Source organism: Microcaecilia unicolor, chromosome 2 (genome assembly GCF_901765095.1).
Source record: "Microcaecilia unicolor chromosome 2, aMicUni1.1, whole genome shotgun sequence".
NCBI classification, from domain to species: domain Eukaryota; kingdom Metazoa; phylum Chordata; class Amphibia; order Gymnophiona; family Siphonopidae; genus Microcaecilia; species Microcaecilia unicolor.
This window is the reverse complement of record NC_044032.1, coordinates 567,309,213-567,325,043: the sequence shown is the minus strand read 5'-3', so window position 1 is coordinate 567,325,043 and position 15,831 is coordinate 567,309,213. Positions and strand designations below refer to the sequence as shown.

The following is a 15,831-nucleotide window of genomic DNA, read 5'->3' as shown; positions in this document are numbered from 1 at the left end:
CCCACAAATTTTCACCAGAAGAGACCATCAGAATAAAAGACACAAACTGGACAGCCATACCATGGTCAGACCATTACAAGGCAAACACATCGCTCCTCTGGAAAACAAAAGCAATACAACAAAAACAAGAAAAAAGAACATACACTACAAGAGGCAAGATAGATCCGTTGAAATTCTGGCAACAAATATACACCGACGAATGGATAACAACTACAGACTCTCCCCAATTTCTACAGGAGTGGGACGAAAGATGCAGAACAGTGCTAGACAAAATAGCACCACTCCAAATTAGGACCTCACATAGGAAAAGTTCAATCCCTTGGTTCAACGAAGAGTTGAAAGAACTAAAAACACAGGTTAGAAGACGAGAAAGAGCCTGGAGAAAAAAACAAGACGAATACACGCTCAGTGAATGGAAACAGACACAAAGGAAATACAAATACAAAATCAGACAAGCCAAAAGAATGCACTACAGAACTATAATAGGACCAAATTACAAGGACACGCACAAACTCTTCTCACTTGTAAACAATCTCCTAGACACTACACTGGTCACCTCAAATAGCATAGAAGCCCCATCGGCTACTAACCTAGCAAAATATTTCAAAGAGAAAATCATAAAGCTTCGACACATGATTCCAATCACTACCACTGAATATACAAGCATCCTTGAATGCCTAGACCCGAAACATGGGGAATATCCAGCGGACAGATCATGGACCAACTTTGACCTGATTACAATGGATGAAATCACACACTGGCTTGGAAAATACGCCAAATCTCAATGCAAGCTTGACATCTGCCCGATCAGCTTACTAAAAGCCGCCCCCAAACAATTCAAAATAGACCTCATGAACCAACTGAATTACAGACTCCTAAATGGTCTCTTTCCTAAGGACAAAGGAAATATCCTTCTCACACCATTGCCAAAAGACGCCAAGAAAAGCACAATGGACTTAACAAATTACCGACCAGTCGCCTCCATCCCGCTCATAACAAAACTGATGGAGGGCATAGTAACGAAACAACTCACGGAATACCTAACAAAACACTCAATTCTACATGAGTCTCAATCAGGATTCAGATCGAACCACAGCACTGAAACTGTACTTGTGTCTGCAATGAACTCATTCAAAAAAACAATTGCAACCGGCAAAAACATACTCGTACTACAATTCGACATGTCTAGTGCCTTCGACATGGTAGACCACGAAATATTACTACACTTATTAGAATATTTTGGAATCGGAGGCCCAGTTCTCAACTGGATCAAAGGCTTCCTCACCACCAGGTCCTACCAAGTAGTAACGAACAATGACAGATCACCAACCTGGACGCCGGAGTGTGGAGTTCCTCAGGGTTCTCCCCTCTCGCCAACTATTTTCAACCTGATGATGACACCACTGGCCAAACTACTAGCAAATCAGAATCTAAACCCCTATATATATGCGGACGACGTGACGATCTACATCCCGTTCAAAAATAACCTAAACGAAATAACCAACGAAATCAATCAGAGCCTCCACATCATGCACTCTTGGGCGGACTCATTCAAGTTAAAACTGAACGCAGAAAAAACTCAATGTCTGGTCCTCACATCCCAATACAACACAAGCAATTATCCTACCATAACCACACCCTACTGCACACTTCCTATCTCAGAAAATCTGAAAATTCTGGGAGTCACTATTGATCGAAACCTCACACTCGATACCCATGTGAAGAACACAACGAAAAAAATGTTCTACTCAATGTGGAAACTCAAAAGAATAAAACCTTTTTTCCCTAGATACGTCTTCCGCACCCTGGTACAATCACTAGTGATAAGTCACCTGGACTATTGCAATGCTCTGTATGTAGGATGTAAAGAACAGACCATTAAGAAACTCCAAACAGCCCAGAACACCGCAGCCCGACTTATTTTTGGAAAACCCAAATACGAAAGTGCAAAACACCTAAGAGAGAAACTACACTGGCTCCCGCTCAAGGAACGAATTGAGTTCAAGATCTGCACGACCGTCTACAAAATCATTCACGCAGAGGCCCCAATCTACATGCTGAACCTAATAGACTTACCACCCAGAAATGCCAGAAGATCAGCCCGTAAGTTTCTCAACTTGAACCTCCCCAGTTGTAAAGGAACCAAATACAAACAGGCATACGCCACTACCTTTGCGTACAAAAGCACACAGCTATGGAACGCACTACCCAAGACCCTGAAAACCACGGACAACTTAACCAACTTTCGCAAAACTTTGAAGACATTTCTCTTCAACAAAGCCTACAAAAATAATCCTTAGTGATTCAAACTACAAACCTTTGAAGACCCTTCCCCTCAACATAGCCTACAAAACAATCCTGATGAATCATACTACTCAGTACATCACCCAAACGCTCTAAAACACTTCGACATGACCTTACCCATTACCTTCTAATTAATTCCTCTTTTATTACAACTCACTACCAACTGTACCCAACTCTATGTAACGATCATACCAAATTCACATCCTGTAAGCCACATTGAGCCTGCAAAAAGGTGGGATAATGTGGGGTACAAATGCAATAAATAAATAAATAAATAAATAAATATGCAAAGAAAAACCTTGCAAAGAGCTCGATCTATATATAGCTAGATGGAGCCCATTCCTAGATACTATGCCTTCTAGATCAAGAAGCCAATTATTGAATGTATAATTTTGTGCTTTGTTGCCATTTATTACGAAAGTTAACATTTAGAATGCCGGGGGGGGGGGGGGGGGGGGGGTAGATGGGCTAGAGGGAAGGGAAGAGAGGGAAGGGAGGGGCAGAGTAGGGAATGATAGGGTAGGGAAGTTTTATAATGATGGAAGCTGTTACATTATAAAGATTGTATTGTTTAATACCATTAATAAAAATGATTTAAAATATAAATTGCATTTGATTTTCTGCTGCTGCAGTCAGTGTTGCTAGAAGTTTGATGACAAGAGCAGCAAGCTGCAGCCAGGGGGAGGGGGGTGGGAGGTTTACGGGGTCATAATGTGAAAAGGAAGGACGGGGGGGGGGGGGGCAAGAACACTACTCTGGTGGATGGGAGAAAAAGAGGGCATGATGATGATGGATGGAGCATGGAGGAGGGGACAGACAGAGGGGCAGACGGCGCTGGAAATCATGAGAGAAGAAAGGGCAGACCAGACACTGGATGGAAAGGGGTAGGGTTACCATTTGTCCGGATTTCCCTGGACATGTCCTCTTTTTGAGGGCGCCGTTGGGAGTCCGGGCGGATTTCTCAATTTGCTGGATATGTCCGGGTTTCTCCGAGTCCTGACTCCTCCTGTCCGTCGTCCTCCTGCCCTATGGTATGCACGCACGCGACGTACAGCGTCCGTGCGTGTGCCAGCCAGCCCCAGTCAGCTGATGTTGATTGATGATCCTCCGTCCGTCCTTCCTCCTGCACGCAGGCACAGTGCAGCGCTTTTCAGTGCTACTGCCTGCCGCCTGCAGCCGCCACCATATAACCTAACCTAACCCACCACGACGACGACGAGGTCACTCATGACTCACTAGTCCGACGGGGACGGGGTTCATATTTTTCTCAGTGCCGGCTTTTGTTGGAGCTGGTAGGCTTGTAGCTGGTGCCAAATAATTGGCAGATTGGAAGCCCGAAGCGGAGCCGTACTGAAGTTGAACTGAAGACCTGCAGGCTGCAGCCAGCTCAGTTATTTAACTCCTCCGTCCTAGGACTGGGGTGAGGAGCGTTTGTATTAGCCTGCCTGCGCAGCCTGCTTGCTGATCAGCTGATGAGGTAAGAAGAATAACTACATCTACATGAGTGACCTTTAAAATTCGGAGGGGAGGGAGGGAGGGGGGACCCTAGAACTCGAATGGAGGGAGGGAGGGAAGGACCCTGGAACTCGAAGGGAGGGAGGGAGGGACCCTGGAACTCGAAGGGAGGGGGGGAGAGACCCTGGAACTCAAAGGGAGGGGGGAGAGTGGGAATGTATCACCTGTAAAAAAAATTTCAGCACCCCCAATGCTGCTTATTATCCTAGAAATAAGAAGTGGATTTTCCCCAAGTCTATGGTAAGAATGGCTTATGGACTTTTCTTTTAGGAAATTATTGAAACCTTTTTAAAACCCTGCAAGCTAACTGTTTTACCACACGCTCTCTGGCAACAAATTCCAGAATTTAATTACACATTGAGTGAAGAAATATTTTCTCCAGTTTGTTTTAAATTTACTTCTCAGTAGTTTTGTTGCATATGATTCCCTAGGCCTTGTATTTTTGGAAACAGTAAACAAGCAATTCATGTCTACTCATTCCATTCCACTCATTATTTCATAGACCTCTATCATACCTCCCCTCATCTGTCTCTTTTCCAAGGTGAAGAGCCCTAGCCTCTTTATCCTTTCTTCATAGGGAAGTCATCCTGTTTGCCATTTTCGTCACTCTTCTCTATACCTTTTCTACTTCCGTTATATAGTTTTTGAGGTATGGTGACCAGAATTGCACTCAGTATTCAAGGTGCAATTGCACCATGGAGTGATACAAAAGCCATCATAATATTCTCATTTTTGTTTTTCATTCCTAAATTAGCTTAACAGACAATTGGGGGGGGGAGGGAAGAAACTGGGAGACGTGGCTCTCCCTGGTAGGGTTACCGTGAGGCTCATTTTCAAAGCACATAGACTTACAAAGTTATAGATGTTACTATGGAACTTTGTAAGTCTATGTGCTTTGAAAATGAGCACCCATATGTCCAGTTTTACCTGGACATGTCCTCTTGTTGAGAACACGACCAGGCATCCGGGTGGGTTTTGCCAGCCTGCCCGTTTGCCAGATTTGCAGATGAACGGGCAGGCTGGAGGGCAGACAGCTGGGCGGTCCTCAGCGTGTCCTATCCTCCCCTCCTCTACCTTACTGTGGTGCCCTGGTGGTCTAATGACCTCTTCAGGGCAGAAAAGAGCCCCCTCTTTCCTGCCCGGCACACCTACAGACTGTCTTGCTCCTTGTGCCGCTTCAAAATTGCTGTTAACAGTTCAAGCGGCAGCCTCGCGAGACATCAATTGAAGTCTTGCATAGGGGGGCGGGGTATGTGTCCTCTTTTTTCTTAGGGCAAATATGGTAACCCTAGAAAGGGGCAAAGAAAGGAAACAGATACTGGATGGAAAGGGGCAGCGAGAGAGGGGGGTATACGCAGAAGGCAGAGAGAGAATGGGCAGACACCTATGCGGCTGGATGGAAAGGGGCAGAAAGAGGGGGCGCCAAGGGAATTGCTGGGAGGGTATGGATGGCTGGAGGGGGGCAGGGGAGCCAAGGGAATCGCTGGGTGGGTATGGATGACTGGAGGAGGGGGGCAGGGGAGCCAAGGGAATCACTGGGTGGGTATGGATGGCTGGAGGGGGCAGGGGAGTGAAGGATGGCTGGAGGAGGGCGGCAGGGGAGCCAAGGGAATCGCTGGGTGGGTATGGAGGAGGACCCAGCTTTTACTTATGGATGTAGGGCAAGAAATGAAGAAGAAAGGAGGAAAGCAAAGAAATAAATGGAAAGGAAGCCTTGGAAACGGAGTTAAGGGAACAGATAGAAAGCAGCAGGATCAGAGACTGGGACCAATATGGAAAGAAAAACAAAGTCACCAGACAACAAAGGTAGAAAAAATCATTTTATTTTCATTTTAGTGTTTGAAATATGTCCAATTTGAGAATTTACATGTGCTGTCTTATTTTGCACTGGGTATACTGGAGCTGTAACAGTTTACAGAAATTATTTCTAATGAAAAAAATTGCGTTATTTTTCTCCTACACTAGTACAATATTTTCAATGATGTCTGTTTATATGTGCCATAGCTGGTATAAGGGGTGTGGCTAATGTGGGAGTGGCTATCATAGGAGTGGGGCCATATGTGGTGACCCTGCCTATAATGAGTACCGGCACCTTTTTTCCTACAAAAAAAGCACTGGGGAAAGGTAAGTGGGAATCTGGGTGAAATAGAGGTGCACTTAAGCTTATCTGCACCAGGCACTAATATACAGTGGTTACGACTGTCTGTTTTTAACGTGCAAAACATTTGCAGCAGCTACGGCCCCTTCCCTCTTACCTGGTAGCATTCTCCAGCACTGATCTCATGAGAAAACCAACCAATGGTTTCTGGACACCAAAAAACCATTCCAAGATGCCTATTAAAAAGCAAACAAACAATAGCTAAGTTCTAAGTTATTATGCATTTAATATAAATTGTAACACGGCAGGGATCATTCAAACTGGACACCACCACCACCTGAATATGAATGACCTCAAGCTAATAAGCAGTGCAGTAGGTAAAACTGGAAAATTCTAGGGTGAATAAGAGGTCAGTATAAAAAAAAAGGGAGGTGAAAAAGCATTTGTATATAGGTAGGTCCTTGGTAAGGCCTCATCTGACATATGAAGGGGTAATTCTACCGAGTGAAGCAAAAAAAAAAAAAAAAAAGCAACAATCTAGAGTTTTTTTGCCCTTTTCTCAGCAACTGCTCTGAATTTCAAAGAGGTTTAAATACTTAGTCATCATACTTACATATTACTATTAAGCAACATTTAATTATCTTAAGCTATGTTGATGTTACTGACATTTTAGAATTACCATCTAGTAATTTTTGCGAGTTAAAAATGTTTGAGCTAAAACACTCATTCAAATGATACAATTAAGAACGTGTCAGAATTTCAGAGTCACTGTGAATGCTCAAATTGACCACCCCCAGCTTTAATGCAGGCCTTCAGTCACTTTGGGAAGTTCTTAACAGCCTAGTTGATTGGTCCCTGTGGCAGGCTGTCCCAGATCATCTGCAGAACTTCATTCAGTTCAGTGACTGTTTGCGGCTTTGAGTGGAGCTTGTGACAGGCCTCCAACATTGCTCCCGGGACAAAAGGTCTATATCACTGTGATGTCATTAACATTAAGCTGGGGCCCCCTCTTTTTTTCAAATAATGATAGTTTTACAGTGCAAAATTTTGAATGCACAAAAATCGCTGTGTGGTCACACTAAAAAGTTTGTAACTTTGTTGTGTTTAAAGAATCTCACTCCACTCGACACAAACATAAATATTAACAAATAAAGCTGTAAAATTTCAAATGGTTACTCAGAAAACAATAAAAGTCTCACCTTGTGAGTGCTAGCATTTCATGCTGAATACACATGTAAATGCCAATAATTTATACAATTTTGTAAATGTGAATTGGGACATGTACAGGTGGTGCCCTGTTACAGAGGTGCTACAGGGGGAGCTCTGGCTCCATGTTTATCAATTAAAATGGAAATAGATAGAAGAAATGGTGCTTAACCTTTAAGGCTTGGCAGGTAGGGGACCTGTCAGGATGAGAGAGGGTCATTTCTCTTTTAAGAAAAGAAAGGGGAGGGAACAAAACAGCACTAGCCCAGCTGTAAGATATGGAAAGAATGTTCTAGAAGGGTGGGAGCAGTCCTAATTGGGAAGGGGAGGAGACAAGTGCACCGATAGGTGGAGAATTAAAAATAGAAGGAAGTGATTTAAGTAGGAAGAGGTTATCATTGGATTTTTCTTCTATGAAGCATATAAATCCATTTGCTTTTCAAAGTGCAAAGATCTGGAATAGTATTCCAATTCAGCTTCATCAAATTACATCTTATACCTTATTTAGAAAGGCTCTTAAGACTTATCTGTTTTTGAAGCAAAGATTAGAAGGAGAAATTAGGGCTTACTCGCTAATTTACTTTCCTTTAGTTGCTCCAGACCATTCCCTGCAAATGGGAATATGCCATCCTACCAGCAGATGGGAAGACAGATAAACTTTGAAGTGCTTACACTTGGTGCTGTGGAGCCCTGAACACCTCAGTACTTATATTGACAAAGCAACTGTAGTAACAAAAGGAACAACAAACTATAAACTCCCTCCCATGGGGAACCAGAGCAACCAGAACACAGAAAAAGCTGCATGACACCGGCAAATACAGACTTGCTTCTGCCTCCTGACGATTCCTCCAGCAGTAAAGTCCCTCATCTGCAACGCTGACAAGAAATAATAGGAAAAGACCAAGGTAGGAAAAGGGAATGGTCTGGTGCGACTAAGAGAAAGTAAATTAGCAAGTAAGCCCTAATTTGTCTTTCCCTAGCATCAACTCCAGACCATTCCCTAGAAATGGGAAGTACCAACATATTCATTGAGGGTGAGAAACAGCCAACCCCCGCTCCAGAACTGCCGCCCCAAAGGCAGCCTCCCATTAAGCTTGAACATCCAAACAATAGTGCTCAACAAAGGCATGGAGAGACCATCAAGTAACCACCCTGCAAATGTCTGCTATCAAAATGAATGCATGCTCCATCCATGAAGTCACCTGTGCTCGCAGGCCTGGAGGAGCAGTGCAACCATTGAGCAAACAGGCAGAGACCGCCTCCCTATTCCAATGAGAAATTGTAGCCTTCTTTTCTGACCCGCTAAGAGAACAGAGATGATCCGAGAGCCGAAACACTGCCGTCCTGCGCAAATACTGAAGAACTGTGTGCATATCCAGACATTAGAGATCAGTGCCCACCTCCCGACAGAAAAAAACCAGGAGCGAGATGGACTGTGACATGAAACAGAGTGCCCAACTTTGGCAAGAAGGAAAGAACCGGGTGCAGGACAACACGCACCTCAAGAGGAGGGAAGGTTCCCAAAACGAAAGGGCCTGAAGCTCTGAAACACGCTATACTAATGTAATGGCGACTAAAAATGCCATCTTGAGAGAGATATTTCAAGGTCACTGACTGGAGAGGCACAAAAGGAGGATGCAGCAATGCGGACAATACAAAATTGAGGTCCCAGGAAGGAACTAACAGTCAAACTGGAGGCCGCAAATGATGAACCCCATGAAGGAAGTGGGAGACATCTGGATGTCATGAGAGGGAACCGTCCCCTGAAAACAGGGAACAGGTTCCCTGCGATGTTTGAATGACCAAATGCATGAACACCGGCACAGTCTCATGCACATGAGAATAGGAGCGCTGCTGGTAGAGCATAGCAAGAAATGCCACCATCAATGCAAAGATTTTCAATGTCATGTCACTGACAAGATTTCTCCTAGCACTAGAGGATGTGATTGGGAGAAGGGAAAATTAGGTTCTTACCTTGGTAATTTTCTTTCCTTTAGTCATAGCAGATGAAGCCATTAAGTATGGGTTATGTCCATCAACCAGCAGGGGAGATAGAGAGCACTCAAACTTTCACAGTGCCCTCTTGGCCAGCTAGCTCCACTGCCTCTTCAGTATTTGAAGCTTCCAAAGCAGTATGGCAAACCGCAATGGGAATCACAAGAGCTTTCCTCACAGCGAACGATGGCCCATCACAAGTGCATGAACTCATAAAGGAGGGAATGCACATCCTCCTGGAGGGAATAAACTCATCCTCCTTATTGTATAAGTGGAGGGGAACACACGCGCCTCCTGGAGGGAATCACACATCCTCCCAACACACTGGAGGGAATGAACTCATCCTCCTATTTATAGAACTGGAGGGGAACACACGCGCCTCCTGGAGAGAATCAACACATCCTCCAAAAAAAAACATGCTGGAGGGAATGAACACATCTTCCTAAATTTAAACTGAACATGAATCCTGAAGATTGTTTTCCAACTTTCTCCCAAGGAAGGAACTTCAGGAAATTAGAACAGAACCTGAAAAACAGATTCACAGCATACAGACAATCATACAGGGAGGGCTCATGGCTTCATCTGCTATGACTAAAGGAAAGAAAATTACCAAGGTAAGAACCTAATTTTCCCTTCCTTGTCATCAAGCAGATGAAGCCATTATGTATGGGATGTAACAAAGCAATCCCTAGATAGCGTGGGAACAAGCCACACCACGCGCTAGCACTTGTGCACCAAAACGCGCATCCCTCCTGGCAGCCACATCCAGCCTGTAATGTCGGGCAAAGGAGAGCTTAGAAGCCCATGTTGCTGCACTGCATATCTCTTGAAGAGAGAGTGCTCCAGTTTCAGCCCAAGAGGAAGAAATCGCTCTAGTAGAATGTGCCTTAAGGGCTACAGGCGGAACCCTGCCGGCCAGCAGATAAGCTGAAAAGATAGTTTCTTTGAGCCAGCGGGCAATAGTGGCTTTAGACGCTGGAGACCCTCTGCGAGAACCGGATAGCAAAACAAACAGATGATCAGAAGTCCTGAAAGAGTTAGTAACTCGCAGATAATGCAGCAGAGTCCTGCGCACATCCAAAAGGTGCAGCTGCCCAAAAGATTCTGGAAACTCTTCCTCTGAAAAAGAGGGCAAGAAAATAGGCTGGTTTAAGTGAAAGGCTGAAACCACCTTACGCATAAAGGAAGGCACGGTCCGAACCGTGACTCCGGACTCTGAAAATTGCAGAAATGGGTCTCTACAGGACACCTGGAGCTCTGACACCCGTCTCACAGAGGTAATGGCCACCAGAAAAACGGCCTTCAGTGTCAAGTCTTTCTCCGATGCTCGCCGAAGCGGCTCAAAAGGAGATGCCTGCAGGGTTTTCAAAACTAGCCCCAGGTTCCAAGCTGGACAGGGTGCTCGCACTGGAGGTCGGAGCCGAAGCACCCCTCTAAGAAACCGTGCCACATCTGGGTGAGCAGCCAAAGACACGCCTTCCACCTTACCACGAAGGGAGGCCAACGCTGCCACCTGCACCCGCAGGGAATTATAGGCCAAGCCTTTTTGTACACCTTCCTGCAAAAAGTCCAGAATCGGCGAGACAGGAGCCCACATTGGAACAATGGCTCTGGAAGCACACCAAGACTCAAACAGGCACCAAATCCTGGCATAAGCCACGGAAGTGGACCGCTTGCGGGCTTGCAGGAGAGTGGAAATAACTTTATTGGAATAACCTTTATCCCTCAATTGCGCCCTCTCAATAGCCATGCCATAAGACCAAAGCGGCTGGCGTCCTCCATGGCTACCGGTCCCTGAGTCAAGAGGTTCGGTACCAGAGGTAATGGCAGAGGAGCCTCCCGGAGTATCTGTCGGAGGTCTGCATACCAAGGTCTCCTTGGCCAATCCGGGGCGATGAGGACCACTTCTCCTGGGTGCAGCCGAATCCGCAAGAGCAGGCGCCCTATCAAGGGCCATGGGGGAAACACATAAAGTAGACCCGGAGGCCAGGGTTGAGCCAAGGCGTCCAACCCCGCCGAGCGAGGATCTCTCCGTCTGCTGAAGAAGCACGGGACTTTGGTATTGACACTTGTCGCCATTAGATCCATCACGGGCTTGCCCCATTTGGCACAGATCTGCAGGAATACTTTGTCTGCCAGATTCCATTCTGCTGGATCGATCTGATGCCTGCTCAGATAATCGGCCTGCACATTGCTCTGACCTGCAATATGAGCTGCCGACAGACACTGAAGATGCAGCTCGGCCCAGTGGCAAATCAGTTCGGCCTGCGCGGCTAGTGCTCTGCACCTTGTTCCGCCTTGTCGATTTATATAGGCCACCGTTGTCGTGTTGTCCGACATCACTCTGGCAGCCAATCCTTCCAGGGTCACTTGAAAGGCCAGAAGCGCCTGAAACACCGCTTTCAACTCTAGGCGGTTGATGGACCACTCCGACTCCTCGGGTGTCCATAGACCCTGGGCATGCTTCCCCTTGCAGTGTGCGCCCCAGCCCTTCAGGCTGGCATCTGTTACCACTAGGCACCAAATGGGGAGCGTCAGAGGTATTCCTCGCCGCAGCATGCTGTCCGAGAGCCACCACTCCATGTTGACGGGCCGCAGGGAGCCAAGTAAGTCTGCATTGGTAATCCTGAGAAATAGGAGACCATCTCCGGAGTAGGGAATACTGTAGAGGTCTCAGGTGCGCTCTCGCCCAGGGTACCACTTCCATCGTGGCTGTCATCGATCCCAGCAGCTGGACAATGTCCCAAGCTCGCGGGCGGGGCATCCTCAGGAGCAGACGGACCTGATTCTGAAGCTTGCACCGCCTTAGCTCGGGTAGGAACACATAGCCCAAGACTGTGTCGAATCTGGCCCCCAAAAACTCTAGAGATTGTGAAGGGGACAGGTGACTTTTGGCCATATTGACGACCCAGCCTAGAGATTGCAGTACTGAGACCACTCTGGCTGTAGCTTGTAAGCTCTCTGTTGCAGAGTCTGCTCTGATGAGCCAGTCGTCTAGGTACGGGTGAACCCTGATACCTTCTCGCCTGAGAAAAGCAGCTACTACCACCATTACCTTCGAAAAGGTTCGGGGAGCTGTGGCAAGGCCAAAAGGCAAGGCCCTGAACTGGAAATGTTTTCCCAACACCGCAAACCTCAGAAACTTCTGGTGCGGGGGCCAAATCGGAATGTGCAAGTAAGCTTCTTTGAGGTCTAGAGACATGAGAAACTCTCCTGGCTGAACCGCCGCAATGACGGAGCGCAGGGATTCCATGTGGAAATGCCGCACTCTCAAGGACTTGTTCACTTCTTTTAAGTCCAGAATAGGGCGAAAGGACCCACCTTTTCGCGGCACCACAAAGTATATGGAGTATCGACCGCAGCCTTGCTCGGCGGGAGGCACCGGGGTCACTGCCCCTAATTGAATCAGACCTTGTAAAGTCTCCTCCACCGCCGCCCGTTTGACGGCAGAACCGCATCGGGACTCCACAAACACGTCTCTTACTGGGGCGTTGAATTCTATTCTGTATCCATCTCTGATCAGGTCCAGAACCCACTGATCTGAGGAAATCTTGGCCCACTCCTTGACAAAGAGGGAAAGCCGTCCTCCGATGACAGGCATCGAGGAGAGGGCCGGCGCACCATCATTGAGAGGGTCGCCCCTGAACTCCTGGTCTTGAGCCACCGGCTGCGGAACGCTTGTCCGAGCGAAAGGAGTTCCTCTGCTGACCACGGGCACGAGAAGTGAACCCAGCAGAACGCCCCGGGCGGTACCTTCTAGCTTCACGGAAGCGAGGTCTGTACGAGGAGTGGACCGCCTGGCCCTTAGAGGAAGGCCTTTGCCTATCTTCGGGCAAGCGCTGGGGTTTTGGATCACCCAGGCCTTTCACAATTTTCTCTAACTCCTCACCAAATAGGAGAAGTCCTTGAAAAGGCAACTTCACCAACCTTTGCTTAGAGGCCATGTCCGCTGCCCAGTGTCGTAGCCACAGACGACGGCGAGCCGCCACTGCTACTGCCATTTGTTTAGCCGAAGCTCTGACAAGGTCATAAAGGGCATCAGCCAGAAAGGACAAGGCCACCTCCATCCGCGGAGCCACATCCAAGAAGGGCTCCGCTCCATCTCCGGGCTGAGCCACTGCCTGTTGCAGCCAAGCTAGGCAGGCTCTCACAGCATAACAGCTGCATGCAGACGCCCGAACAGTGAGACCTGCAATTTCAAAGGACCGTTTCAACGCTGTTTCCAGCCTACGGTCTTCAACATCCTTCAGGGCAACACCTCCTTCAACAGGGAGGGTAGTTCTCTTTGTCACCGCAGTGACTAGGGCATCCACTGTAGGCATTTGAAAACGAGCCATATGTCCCTCACGCAGAGGGTATAACTGCCCCATAGCCCTGGAAACTCTCAAAGGTCCATCGGGGTCAGCCCACTGAGCCGAAACAAGCTCTAGGATGGAGTCATGCAAAGGGAAGGCCCGAGCAGCTTTCCTGGAACTAGCCATCCTGGGATTACCCGAGGAGGCCATGCCACTGTCAGGATCTTCAATCGAGAGGGCCTGCAGAGTATCTGAAATAAGCGCTGGCAGCTCATCACGGTGGAAAATCCTCACCGCGGAGGGATCATCCAGATCCTGTGGTAAATCCGCACCTGACTCTGGTTCCTCAGACCAAGAACGTCTGTCAGAGTTCTCCGAATCCTCACACCCCGACCACGGGGGGGGAAAAGGTGCACCACAATCTGAAGGGGAATTAACCCTTCTGCGCTTATCTTTAGGCCAAGCATCCGGGAAAAAAGCCTCACTGGGCAGTCCCAGGCCAGAATCCATCGGGGGGGCAAGCAGAGGAGCCTCAGGCGACCCTTGAGGAAGGGCTCTTTTCATCATGTATGCTTTATGTAGCAAAAGCACAAAATCCGGGGAGAAAATCTCACCCTGGGCACCCAAATCCTGTCCGGTGCTAGCCACTCCTGAAATAACCTCATCTCGAGGTGCCCCACCCGGCTCAGGTCTCTCCGTGTCCACGGAGGCCGCGCCATGCGGTGTAAGCAAAATGGCGCCCGCTGCCAGCTCAGAGCGGGAAGAAACATCGCTCGCCATGCTCGGGCCGGCTCCTATGCCAATACAGCACGATTTACAGAGCCCTGCTGCTGATTTGTTTGCGCTTGCCACAAGTGGAACAGCGCTTTACATTGTCCGCAGCCATCGCCGAAAAACGGCGGTAAATCCAAAATGGCGGTTTCGCGCCAAAATCGCCCCGATCGCGGGCCCACCCCGGAGGAGTTGGAAAACACTCTTACCTCAAAGGATCTAGTGTGCAACTACGATCCTGCTGAAAATCAGGTCAAAAACCTCTGTTCCAGCGTCTCTGCATTTAAAAACGCGACGCGACTTTTTTTTTTTTTTTTAAGCTGTGAGGAAAGCAGAGGTATTGAAGACTCCGGAGGCTCAGATGAGTGGGAAAGGCAGGGAAAGGGCGAACCTATATGCCTGCATCCACTGTTGGTGGGTAAGGACAGGGAAAACAAGGCAATATGTCCACATCCACAGAGGTATGGGTAAGGCAGGGAAAGGGCTAACCTATGTGCCTTTAAAATGAAGCTGCTATAGCCTCCAACACCCCGGTTAACAACTGGCAAGCCAGGAACCACCTCCCGGCAGATTTTTCTGGAGCTCGAACAAGCTGCTAAGGGAGATAGAGAATACTGAAGAGGCAGTGGAGCTAGCTGGCCAAGAGGGCACTGTGAAAGTTTGAGTGCTCTCTATCTCCCCTGCTGGTTGATGGACATAACCCATACGTAATGGCTTCATCTGCTTGATGACAAGGAAAGCACTGTTAAAGTGTGAACAGTGATGGAGCCATCATATGCGATTGCTGGAACCTGCAGGTTTGAATGAAAAGATTCAGTGGACGGTATTCGTATAAGTTTTGAATTAGCAAGGCCTGTCTTATAAAAAATTTCAGCTTTGATAAAAGCTTAGTGAAGTCGAGGACAGTGATCTGCTGGTTCACATGAAGATTAGTGGGTTGAGATCAAGATATTGAGTTGACAGCCTTTTGATCGTTTTTAATAAAGTAAGTTTTGTTTGAACATGATATCAGTTTTGATGTCAGGGTCAGCATCTTTTTAAGCTTCGGTGCCATTTTCAATATGACACAAGGCTGATGAACGCTGTTGACTGCAGCAGGAGGAGTGAGTGTTTCCTACAGTAGCGTTGCCAGAGTTTAATTTTTAGATGGACCTGGAGGTGGACTGGGTGGGCACAGGCCTCGCATTTCCTCTCCGCCCGCTACCCCCCCCCCCCCCCCCACACACACAAGGTCAGTTCTGGTCATTTTTACTGACCTGAAGCGCCATTCTCCCTCCAGCACCAGTGATTCCCATAGCCAGCCTTTTGCCAGCGCGCGTCGTTGAAGCCTCTTCTCAGGCGCGTCCCGCCTACTCTGCAACTTCCTGTTTTCCACAAAGGTGGGATGCAGGAAGTTGCAGAGTAAGCGGGACGTGCCTGAGAAGAAGCCCCAACGATGCGCGCTGGCTGAAGGCTGGCTATGAGAATCGCCGGTGCTGGAGGGAGAACGGCACTTCAGGGCAGTAAAAGTGAGCAGACCACGTGGACGGGGAGAGCGGGCAGAAGAGGCTGGGCGGGCCTGAAGGAAAAGTGGCTGGGCTTGGGCCCGTCCAGGCCCACCCGTGGCTTCGCCCCTGTTTCCCAGGAGTTTGTATATCAATGTTAAAT

General features: G+C 47.8%; 1 protein-coding gene across 1 annotated transcript in view; it reads right to left on the bottom strand.

Annotated features, from left to right (window-relative positions):
* Positions 1 to 15,831, bottom strand: part of LOC115461563 (acid ceramidase-like) — a 321,963-nt gene that overhangs the window by 80,042 nt on the left and 226,090 nt on the right. Inside the window, exon 10 of the mRNA XM_030191472.1 lies at positions 6,075 to 6,153. Within this exon, the coding sequence (XP_030047332.1) occupies positions 6,075 to 6,153 (79 nt within the window). The remainder of the gene's footprint in view (positions 1 to 6,074; positions 6,154 to 15,831) is intronic.